The following is a 12,577-nucleotide window of genomic DNA, read 5'->3' on the forward strand; positions in this document are numbered from 1 at the left end:
ACCTCAAGTTCTTTATTTACTGTGCTTTAAAGATCACAGAACTATTCTCAACAGCTTACTTCTATGTGAAGGAAAAAGACGGGTGGCGTGTATATGATAAGCTATATAAAGCACAGAAACTTTAAACAATTATTTGTATGTATTTGGTTTTGTACTTGTTTTTAAAAAAGGTGGGGTTTGCATAACAAAGTAAAAGAATCATGTCATAACAACTACTCTGCTACCAAACCCATCAGTGATCACACAGCTTTGGAAACAGCACACACAGCTCTTCAGCACAGTAAGGCCCTTTTGGTTTCAGAAGCACTCCCGCTAGCCTTACACCCGTCACTTACTATGCCCGCTATTTGTATTTTTGGTGTATTTATCCACGTTAATTAATTAATAAAAGCTGTGCAGTGAAAAAGCTGAGAAGTTAAACATCATTAGGATTGACAAAGCAGTAGACTTGTCTTTCAGAAGCGTTACTTCCGAGATAGCAGTAACAAGTCTTGGGATTAGAAGATGGTATTAAAGTAACTAATTGGTAACCAAAAGTAGTTTCTTGCATAATTTTTCATTATGACATCTCTAGAAAAATTAATCTCCTTCTCTAAATTCCCCCAGGCTTGAAAGCAGACGTTACAAAAAAAACCTCAAGACTATTCAGCAGTCAGAATCATGCATTTTAAATAAAAGCAGAAGCACAGAAGCAACCTTTGGCAAAAAAAACCCCATCTTTCAACTAAATTCAGCTCTGAATTTAAAATCCTGATTTGGGGTCTTATTTTAAAAGGAATGAATGGATTGCTATTTAGTTATCTTGTAAAGTCGATGACTACATTCAACACGGAGAATGCAGCCAAGCACACATGGCTATAACTGTGATACTGTTATCGGGCACTCTAGTAACATACTGCTAAAAGCAGGAATCTGGCAGAGGCAAGCCTTCTCCAGAAAAGATAAATACGGGCCTGATCTAAAGAACATTACAGGAGAAATTATTATTTCTAAGAAGTATTACTTTTCCATAACTACAGATTTTCTATACATTTTTTGTTACACAAAAAACAATTTAAAAAATCCAACATATTTGGCTTTGTGGCTTTTTAATTTTCATTTATATTTGTGAGAAGCAATTTCTGTCTGTGCCAACAAAAACTTAGATAGTAGCCTAATCACTTGGTGCATCAGCAGTTACAGAAGTGGGCTGTACTGTTCTGAAGTTCAGCCTGAGCTTAGCCTGACTGTGAGCTGCTGCTTCCCTTCCAAACTGTGTACTCTTCCAAGCACAAAATGTCAGATAATTAAATTTACGCACATTGTGTCGGCACTCCTCAGGCAACTCCATCAATTTATAGACATATTACGTATTCACATTCAGGCATCAAATAATGAAGATGCCTGAGAAATGTTGGATATAGATTAATGTTATTAATTTTATAGTACAGAAACCATTAGGTCTTGTAAAGCCAATGCAACTGAACTTTGTTTTAGTTATGCCCTTATACTGTAGGTAGTGCTCCGACTTCAGAATAATTCAGTACAACTGTCTGGTTTGCAGTTATAAAGGCTTTTTAAGTGTGTTTTGACAAATTTTGTGGTACTTTAGTGCAATATCTTTACAATAAAGTTGGTGTGTGTAGTCTTAGCAAGATCGAGCCCAAAATGATGTATGGTACTTTCATTACTTCAATGGAGCGTGCCTTGTGGAAAGATAAGTTTTAAAATACTACTTCCAAAAGTAAGAATACAGACATGAACCACAGCACAGCTTTTCCCCTTATGATCAGGCAGATCTGAAGTCTTCAAAGTCGATTGTTATAAAGATCAATTATCAAAAGTCCATTTAAATTAAGCCCTAGATGAGTGGAATAGGGATTCATTATATTCTTTCAATTAAACATGGGTTCAAAAGAAAAAAAGAAAATCCAAAACCACAAAACCCTGTGATGCAGACTGATCCACAGCTATGTATTACACATAGAGAGAAATGGAAAAGATGTAAACATGTTAAGTTAATCCTGAAAAAAAAGTCACATATCACATAGGGCATTTTCCGTATGTTTAGAAATTCTGAAGTGTAATAAGGAATTTTTTTTAAACAAAAAACTATGCAATTTGCACAACTAAATAACTAGTTTGTTTATTAAAGCACAGTATATCACATGTTGCTGTTAAAAAAAAAATTTTTTTTTTTTGGAGAGCTACAGACCTCAGTTCCCAATCTGTATTACTCAACATAGAATCATAGAATTGCTGAGGTTGGAAGGGACCTTTAAGATCATTAAGTCCAACCTTTAGCCTACCCTGACAAGAGCCACTTCTAAACCATGTCCCTAAGTGCCCCATCTACCCTTTTTTTAAACACCTCCAGGGATGGTGAATCCACCACCTCCCTGGGCAGCCTATTCCAATGTTTAATAACCCTTTCAGTGAAGAAATGTTTCCTAATATCCAATCTAAACCTCCCCTGACACAACTTGAACCCGTTTCCTCTCGTCCTATCACTTGTCACCAGGGAGAAGAGGTCAGCCCCCATCTCTCTACAACCTCCTTTCAGGTAGTTGTAGAGGGTGATAAGGTCTCCCCTCAGCCTCCTCTTCTCCAGGCTAAACAACCCCAGCTCCCTCAGTCGTTCTTCATAAGGTTTGTCCTCCAGACCCCTCACCAGCTTTGTAGCCCTTCTCTGGACACGCTCCAACACCTCAATGTCCCTCTTGTAGCGAGGGGCCCAAAACTGAACGCAGTACTCGAGGTGGGGCCTCACCAGTGCCGAGTACAGGGGGATGATCACTTCCCTAGTCCGGCTCACCACACTATTCCTGATACAGGCCAGGATGCTGTTGGCCTTCTTGGCCACCTGGGCACACTGCTGGCTCATATTCAGCCGGCTGTCAACCAACACCCCCAGGTCCTTTTCTGCCGGGCTGCTTTCGAGCCACTCTGCCCCAATCCTGTAGCACTGCATGGGGTTGTTGTGACCCAAGTGCAGGACCCGGCATTTGGCCTTGTTGAACCTCATACCATTGGTCTCAGCCCATCGGTCCAGCCTGTCCAGATCCCTCTGCAGAGCCAACCTACCCTCAAGCAGATCAACACGCCCGGCCAGTTTAGTGTCATCTGCGAACTTACTGAGGGTGCATTCGATCCCTTCATCCAGATCATTGATAAAGATATTAAAGAGAACCGGCTCCAGCACCGAGCCCTGGGGGACACCACTTGTGACCGGACACCAACTGGATTTAACTGCATTTACCACCACTCTCTGGGCACGGCCATCCAGCCAGTTTTTTATCCAGCGAAGAGTACACCTGTCCAGGCCATGAGCAGCCAGTTTCTCCAGGAGAATGCTGTGGGAAACAGTGTCAAAAGCTTTGCAAAAATCCAAGTAGATAACATCCACAGCTTTTCCCTCATCCACTAAGTGGGTCACCTTATCATAGAAGGATATTAGGTTTGATAGGCATGACCTGCCCTTCACAAACCCATGCTGACTGGGCCTGATCACCCTGTTCTCCTGCATGTGCTGTGTAATGGCACTGAGGAGGATCTGTTCCATGACCTTCCCAGGCACCGAGGTCAGACTGACTGGCCTGTAGTTCCCCGGATCCTCCTTCCGGCCCTTCTTGTGGATGGGTGTCACATTTGCTAACCTCCAGTCAGCTGGGACCTCCCCGGTTGTCCAGGACTGCTCATAAATGATACCAAGTGGCCTGGCGAGCACCTCCGCCAGCTCTTTCAATACCCTTGGGTGGATCCCATCCGGCCCCACAGATTTGTGCACCTCCAGGTGCTGAAGCAGGTCCCTCACCGTTTCCCTTTGGATTACAGGGGCTTCATTCTGCTCCCCATCCCTGTCTTCTAGCTCAGGGGTCTGGGTACTCAGGGAACAACTGGTCCTGCTGCTGAAGACTGAGGCAAAGACTTCATTAAGTACCTCAGCCTTTTCCTCATCCTTGGTCACTATGTTGCCGGCCCCATCTACTAGAGGACAGAGATAGTCCTCTTCTTATTGCTAATATATTTATAGAAACTTTTTTTGTTGTCCTTGACAACAGAAGCCAGGTTTAGTTCTAGCTGGGCTTTGGCCCTCCTTATTTTTTCCCTACATAGCTTCACTATTTCTGGCTAACTAGTCCTGCATGTTTTAAAACAACTGCAGTCATCTACTAGTTCGAAGAGAGACAGTCAAAATTAATGATATGTTTTTCAAAAGAGGGAAACCAAAAACAATTCTCCATCAACTGTATCTGTAAATAACCTACAGGAATTCTGCTACAAACTGTGTTCCACTAGAGGTCCAGATGTACTGGCTGCCATAAGATTAATCTGATACCCTAGATAACCCTGCTTCTTCCAAACACCATTATCGCAGATGGATCAGTCTCCCTGAACTAGGCTGCAACAGTTGGCTGTAAAGTTCATGTGTACTTGCTTCCTTTTTCCATCCCTTGTGCCTCAGCTCTGCATTAAGTATTGAGCTCAGTAGCGATTCTTCCAGTATTAAAGATTTTTGTCACTTCTTACATTTCCAAATTTACTTGCACACAGAGAAACATTGTCTTTTTTTGCTAAGTACCAGAAACCCTGGTTCCCTCTCTTCTGCTCTTTCAAGTTGAGATACTATTTTTTTTCCTTTCTTGTTGCCATCTTCTCATTTGAACTATTTTACCTGTCCAAAAAAACCCTGCAGGGAACCTAAGGCTTATAACCATTAATTTAGAACATGTTTCTCAGATGCCCTGTGGTCGTTTCTTCATTGACCACATAGAGGAATCCACCTGCCAGCTACCATGCTCCTGCCCAAGAATTCCAACCGCATGTCTTAACGAGCTGGCTATCATCACCAAAGTCAAATCCAGCTCAGGAAGGTGACAAATTAATAAGCCATAGTAGTGGTCTTTACCTCAACCCATGAGTTCTCTCACTATTTTACCCTTCTGATTTTCTCCCTCATCACACTGGGGGAGAGTGAGAAAGCAGTTGTGTGTGGGGCTGAGCTGCCTGTCAGGGTTAACCCACAACCACCATGTTAAAATAGATCCCTTTTCTAAATATCAAGATTTGATTATATTTCTGATTTTAATTAACAAATAACCATGTTCCTTTAGAAGCCTTTGAACCTATGGAAGAGATTTACTACCGCTCTCAAATTTTAAGCATTAAGATAGTTCAAAAACAAGGGCAAAACCATCACGTTAACAGCACATCAACTCTACCCTAAAGCCCAGGTTATTTTACTTGCTGATCACACAAAAGGAAATGTTTACTGTAATGCACTTCTAAGTTATTTCCCAGCCTTCCAACACAATCAATGTTTCAACTATTCTCAGCTACAAAACATTTTTGAATTTTCACCTGATATGGTGCAGAATGACAATGAAAATCAGAGAAAAATATACCAATAAAAAATTCTATGCTGAATGCATCATTCATTTTTATATTAAGTTTATACTAATAAGAAACAAATATTCCCATGGGTTGTTCTGAAGAGCCAAAGAACTCCATGGTAAGCATGTTTAATATAGAAAGAATGCCTATTGTGAAATTTAAAGTTCAAAAAGTACACAGATTCCTGAACCTTTAAGAAAGTTAATGAGTTAACTCCATGTATTCCAATTGCAGGTAAGACTGGAACATAAGACAAAGAAATACATGCCTGCGCTATTTTCCTGTAGGCATTTAAAATATAGGAGTCAGGCTAAGTCTTTTATGAAACCATATCCCGAGTCTTTTCCTTTCCAACCACACAAAGCCAAGGTGTTAATTTTTATCATTATTTTGTGCCATTTCCTCTATATATAGCCTTTGGCATTAAATCACCACAGATAGTTTCTCCCTCTTACGGCGTGTGGCCAAACACAATTGCCCAACAATTAATTCATTTAAGTATTTCAATGAAGAATATGAGATCAAGTGACTTTTTCATTTAACTTCATTAAAAGAAATATTGTATAAGATGTAGCATGTATCTTGCTAAATATGTATTATCAAATATAGCTTTAATAATTATGCTCAGTTCCATAACCTTGTTCAGGCAAAAAATATAAATGGCCTTCGATACATGTATTCTTATATTTTTGTCCAGAACTGGGTGTTCTCTACTACCAGACAAAGCAAGTCAGCAGTGGCACATGCAAATAGGACACATTCCTCAGCAGCTGAATAAAAAAAAAAAAAAAAAAAAAAAGTATTTGTTTTTCACAAACTACACACTTTTCAAATTCCATTAATTTCTATGGCACACAATAAAAAGGTTAATAGGTTGTTAAATGTATACACTGCCATTTCTTTTCAGTTTCCATGCAATACATGCAGCTAAATATAACTCAAACAATATGCTCTGTAATTCATAGCATTTAAAGTATAGCAATTCTTAAAATGCCAGTTAGATATGAGAAACAAGAACCTGATAAATCCATTATATGGCAATAAAAAGGAGGGGGGGGAGGAAGAAAATAATTAATTACCTCATTATTCTATCACCTATCGCTGTTCCTCTGATATTATATCTAGTAAAGGGAACAACAACTGAAGTCATTCAAAAATGCTACGTATCATATTTTTAAAAGGTTAGCATCTGTTACAAAATGCGCTGTATGTATTCCAACTGAGAAGACTCCTTCTCCTCAATGTGTTAGTATATGAGACTATTTTGATTTCAGAAAAAATAGTATTTAGATTACATATCAGTACACAAAGTTGATCTTACAAAATGCAATAATTCTTCACAGATCGTAGCAGAAGTGGAAGCAGCTGCATAATTATTTCCATTTTACATAATTATTTGTTTGAAATTTTAACCTACTAGTTTAACATTTTCCAGGCTTAGCCTCTGCTCATAGATCAGCTTCTGACAGAGTCCAAACAAAACTAATTCAGTCGTTTAAGCAGGAAAGCAGCCCTCAGCTGTTTTGACTAACTTATGAAAATTAAGATCAATCCACTAAAAATTGCACTCTCTGTGCATAAAGAACATACATTTTGCATAGATTCCCCCCCTTATCCCACCCCCCACCCCCCCGGATTACAAAGTATGGTGCTAAAGCAAGCCATATTATCTATCCATCTCTGTTCCAACTAAATTTGCTGGACTTCGTAAATTTTAAAGAAGATACGCTATATGCATACTTCGAGACTTAAAAACCTGTGTGTCTCCTCATATTTGTAAGAGAAGGGATCTTTTCCTGTGGACTCCCTAAAATGCCCCGAAGGTTATTTTTTCTGTTGAGTATCTAGTTAAACTGTTCTGATGTACACAACAGGTTTCATTTTTTTTAAATTTAGAAATATTCTGTACAATTACTTATACATGTTGTTACAAAGAGCATGTATTGACTAGCCCGATGACAATAATAAAATTAAATAACTATTTAGCTTCTTTTAGTCACTGATCTTCACCATTCCTATAAATGATGCTCAGTCGCTACAGAAATGCTACAGAAAAAAAGTCAGATGTCACATTCTCAATTATTTCTTTCAAAGTAACGTCCTTCTGTGTCAAAAATATTCCTAGATGATTCCTAGTCAACATTCAGCTGTCTTAGCAATTTATCAACCAAAGGATCATGGCATTTCTACACATTTTGCTGCTACTATTCTAAAACCTTTTCAAAATATTAAAGCGGATGCAAACGTCGTGTTTCTGTATCTGTTCCACAGGCTTTCCTGACCGTTCAATTGCAGGTTAGTTGGTGAGAAACTATCTGTCCTCACTGTGTTTTGAGACTTATAAGCATCCACAAAAAGATAATATGTCCCTTGTATCTACTCTTAGATTATGTAAGAGAGAAAAAGACCTAATCCTCCATTTGAAAACATTAAAAGTTGTATTTGTACCCAAACAAAATTCAAATAATGGAAGCTCTGCAAACGTTAAAGCTCTGCAAAATGGACAATGTTCTATTCATAAATGTGAAATCTACATCCATTTACTAAAACTAAAGTGAGACTAGAGGAGTTGATGCAGCAGGAAGTTCTCCATTTATTTAACTGCAGGTACTGTCAACTGAGCTATCAGAAAGAGTGTTTCTGCCACTTCTTTTCCTTAAGAGGAAGTTTAAGACCATGATTTCAGAGCACAGAATCAGAAGTCTACCCTTTCTTTCTCAGTGAAGAAAGTTGTACTTTCCAGTGGGAAAATGACTCTGAGACAGTTTCCTTTATCTCATTTCCCCAACTGCGGAGTTTCTCCTCAATATAAACAATAGCTAGTTATTAGATATATAAAAACACAACCTAAAGAAACATAAAACTGGTTGGAGATAAAACAAGTAACGCTATATATTAGAAAAGGTTTATTAATCAAACAGCTTTTAGCATTCTATTTCAGAAGGCTACAGCCTCTTTTTTTTTCCTAGAGAAAAATTAGAATTAAACATTTGTTTTGCCCCTGCATACAACAGGTTCACAAGATGTAGATCATTGCAGGCTAGCCGTATAACCTTCTCCAGAAAGGAAAAAAGAAACAAACAAAAAACCACAAAGCAGCTCCCCCCTAAATATTCTAGAAAGAGAAAAATCTGCTTTATTACTTCTCTATTAATGCCATTAATTATCTTACAGGTTGACACATCCGAAACTACATTATTAGATAAACTTGAGAAAATGAGATTTAGTAAAGGAATTGTTAGATAACACAATTTACTAAGTGAGAAACGAGAAGACGTAAGCCTATAGGAAGCACACTGGTGGAGTTAAGCACCAGTCTGTCAGGCAATTTTGTTTAATATATTGCTGATAGTCTTTGAGCAAAATGTAGGAATGTACTCATGCAGTGCATTGAGGACATGAGGTTGGGTAACTTTATGAATAGAGAGGGGACTGTAGGATCTTGAGAAAAAGAGGTGGGTAGAAATTCAGTAGTATAAAATTGACAGTCACACTTCTGAGCTTCCTTCTGGTGAAAGATAAGAACACATTAATTAGAAATGACAAAGTAGGAAAGACTTCAATATACTAACTGATCTTGTGTCTGACCACAAGCCACTACTATGAGACAGCCATAAACAAGACAGGAGAAGGATATAACTACAGCTCACTTGTGTTTCAGAGAATCTTCTTTAGACCAAGAGTAATCCTCATACTATTAATCCTAGCAAAATCCAAACAGTGCAGTGTGCATAATTTTGGTCTACCATATTCAGGAAAGAAGTGGAACATGGAGGAGCACAGACAGGAACCAGCATTATGGCAGGAAACCCACAAGTTTTTACTGCTAAGAGTGAGAAAAACTTGGCACTCAGTCTAGTGAGACAAAAGCTGAAAATGGACAGGATGAACATCATTCAAATGGTAAGTGCTGGGCATGAAAAAAATTATTTCAATTAAAACAGTATGTTAGCACAAAATAAAATTACTAATTTTAGTCAATTATAGCAGCAATGTTTTGAGGTGGCTTCCCACTAGTTATGGGGCCAGAGGGATTTTATGTAACTTTGACCAATTTATGAAAGGGATTATATGCTATAAAAACTGTCATAGTAGTAGAAAGGACTTCCAGTTCCTTTCACCCTATTTCATGAGAGATATAAATACTAAGAGTACTTATAGCTAGCCTTTGAGACCACCAGGGCTTGCTTTCTCTCTGGAAATACAAATTCCTTTGAGCACACATAGGATGTCTTACTTTTCTTTAGTATCTCAGAGGGCATTTAGAAACTCCTGAAACCAGAAGAATAGAAGGGAATGTAATGTAAACATGTATCTGACTGATCAGAAGTTAAAACTAGAAAACTTTACTGCTCGCACACACACAAAAGCAGAACAAAACGAAGTGGTCAGGCATTAAACCTGAGTAATGAAAGCCTGGAGGCGATCCTAAACCAGTATCAACTACACAGCAACTTTTGCCAGATTTTGTTCGGGGGAAGAGTAAGGGAGCAGGGGGCTCCTTAAAGAATTTTAATCATTAATTTAGTTGAATGATCCTTCCTATGTGATAAATTTGAACTGCTACAGGCATGTCAGGTGAAGTGTGGCTTCACTTAAGACATCCCCACTAGTGGGAAATTGTAACAGCTATGTGTTATGTCATTCTTATTACATTACTACAAAAACTATTAAATCGTAAAGACAACGTAAGGTGCATGAAGAGAAGCTAAGAATCCTGCGTGAAAACAAAAATGGGATTAAAATTGCAGGGCTTTTCACAGCTTGCTCCTCAATCACTAGATCATAATAAACATTGGCTTTGCAGCGGAAACTATTTCTGCCATTAGGTATTTATCTACAGCTACTTAGTATTGCATGGAAAATTAATGGATTAAGACAGAATCTGTATATATTGGCTTTTTCATAAAAACAGTCATTTAGTTAGCAGAATTACTCGTGCTATGTAATGCATGACCAGACTGTTCTTTTTGTCACTACTGACAATGTGGTGGCTTATGGCTTTTTTTTTTTAACTGCAAATTACTCAAAACCTTTTCTATACACAACTATTAAGTTCCTTCTGATTTCCTAATGAATACGTATTGTAATGCTTCCTGTAAAGAATTTGCATTGCTAGCATAAGAAATTAATAGCAAGAAAATGCTGCCGCCTTTGAACAGGATAGGAGTAAAGCTACGGCATCTGATACTAGGTTACGTAACATCTAAAACAAGTAAAAAAGGTATTCTCTTAAGTCTAGCAATAGAGATGTTGCTTAAATAATTATTACAGCTTTTAAAAAGTCCAAGAATTGAAATTAGCGAACAAAAGTATTAAACCAGCAATACCAAATTGGGGGCTAAGTTTACTGAATGATCAAACAAGTATGTACAGCTGTTTATATTTTACAAGAAAAAAATACACAACGCTTACTAAATGCATTTTTTATTACTGACAACAGCTAGTAATCTACCTTTTTTTTTTTACTGACGTACATACTGATATTCAATAACCAACAAAAGGAAAAGGATTACAGAGTTTCTCCTTCAGAAAAAAAGTAGTAAGAATGAAAAATTGAACACATCAGTCTTAATGTATATACTACGGACAAACACAGCGTTCCTGAACAACAACAGTTAAAAGCTCTTGCTTTGACAAAGTAAGAACACCTAAAATACAGTTGAAAGAAAATGCAGGTCCCTGTACACAAATGATCTTTCTATACTTAAGACTATAGGGAGAATAATAAAAAAAAAAAAAAAGAAAAAAAAAGAACTGCAAATACTTAGCAATGGGGTATTTAGCAGGCAAGAAAAAAGCACAAACAGGTATTAGATCTGTAGGAGCTTGCCTGGCTAGGAGGGAAAATATAGCGATACATATCTTACATACAGACAAATTAGACTCAGCCATCAAGCTCTTGGCTACTTGTCAAAGAACAACTTATTTTAATTAAGGATATGAAGCATGGGTTTCTAGATCTTCCATTTAAAAAAAAAAAAAATGCATTTTGCCAAGCAATAGTAGAGATAAGTATTCCCCTAACCTGTGTCCTGGTCCTCCTCGATACCTTGCCCCAGGGATCAGAACAGGATCATCATCACTATCATCAGTTTCTTGGAGAGCTGAGGTCCTGGTAGAGGACTCGTCTGGAGCTGCAAGCCCTGAGGATTCTGGGTGTGGCTGAGGTTCATCGTTTGCAGCAAGCGAGTTGGCAGTGGATTCAGTACTTTCACTTGAAATTTCTTGATTTGTACTTTTTTCACAGGAGGCTTCTTCCTCTGCATTTCCAGAGACGGCATCAACATTGGGGCTATTTTCTTCTAGTTGTATTCCAGAATGCTCAGGACCAGGTTTATCTGATACAGCTAACAGAAAATAATGGGGAAAATAGTCACAGCATTGATGATTATAGCCTATTTTAGAAGACATTATAAATGGTCACAGAAGTTAAATTATGCATACTGAATTTACATTGGATATTTAGTTTTTCATTCTCTACTTCATATAACTATATTTGAAAGAGTACAGATACATACTTGCTTCTGTTGTCACCACGGTTTCATCTGTACTTTTCAGTTCTTCAGCACTTGCATCTTCCTCGTGAGATTCATCAGGAACTCCTGAATTAAACAACTTAATATTAAAATACATGATTTCATTTAGATGCACATCTATAATGTAAGAAAGTCTACGTGATACTAGCACTCCTAGATCAAACCAAACCCCTTCACAGTCCACATGTTACTTTACTAATCACATAAATGTCAGTATATATAGTCCTATCTAGTTGCCCAGGTCAATACATTAAAAAAGAAAAAAGTATTTCTTTCTTGTTCCTTAATATACTTAATATCCTGTGCTATGAGCACTTTAGCTACAAAACCAGCATTAATACTGTTTAAACAGATGATCACTTACTGAAGGCTATTACTTCTGAAGACAGAAATTAAGTTATCCCTCTATTAAAAGGGATTTTATTTTTTTATAAAACATTTCTCTGGAACCAGTCATTTGACTTGACTGCCCTTTCGGCAATGAATTGAGCAAGACTACCGCACGTAACAAAATATGGTGAAAGCTTGAAAGAAATGTAAGAAAATACCTAGCGCAGGATAAGTTAATTTTGTTTATATTTATTTGCAACTATCTCAGGTTCGTATCTTTTCCTTTCCTAAGAAAATTCACTTTCTATTATGACTGTACTCTGCCTTCATATGCA

At 37.7% G+C, this 12,577-nt stretch overlaps 1 protein-coding gene across 10 annotated transcripts in view; it reads right to left on the minus strand.

The window, feature by feature from the left end:
• Positions 1–12,577, minus strand: part of DCAF6 (DDB1 and CUL4 associated factor 6) — a 104,154-nt gene that overhangs the window by 16,010 nt on the left and 75,567 nt on the right. For 6 of the 10 annotated variants that reach the window (XM_074598060.1, XM_074598006.1, XM_074598043.1 and 3 more), the window contains 2 exons: positions 11,895–11,978; positions 11,402–11,723 (listed from right to left, as the gene is read on the minus strand). In XM_074598060.1, coding sequence (XP_074454161.1) covers positions 11,402–11,723; positions 11,895–11,978 — 406 coding nt within the window. Of the gene's footprint in view, positions 1–6,452; positions 6,495–11,401; positions 11,724–11,894; positions 11,979–12,577 lie in introns of all 10 variants that reach the window. The other 4 variants (XM_074598052.1, XM_074598033.1, XM_074597998.1 and 1 more) reach the window with 1 other exon arrangement.

The sequence above is a fragment of the Larus michahellis genome, chromosome 1, assembly GCF_964199755.1.
Source record: "Larus michahellis chromosome 1, bLarMic1.1, whole genome shotgun sequence".
Taxonomy (NCBI): domain Eukaryota; kingdom Metazoa; phylum Chordata; class Aves; order Charadriiformes; family Laridae; genus Larus; species Larus michahellis.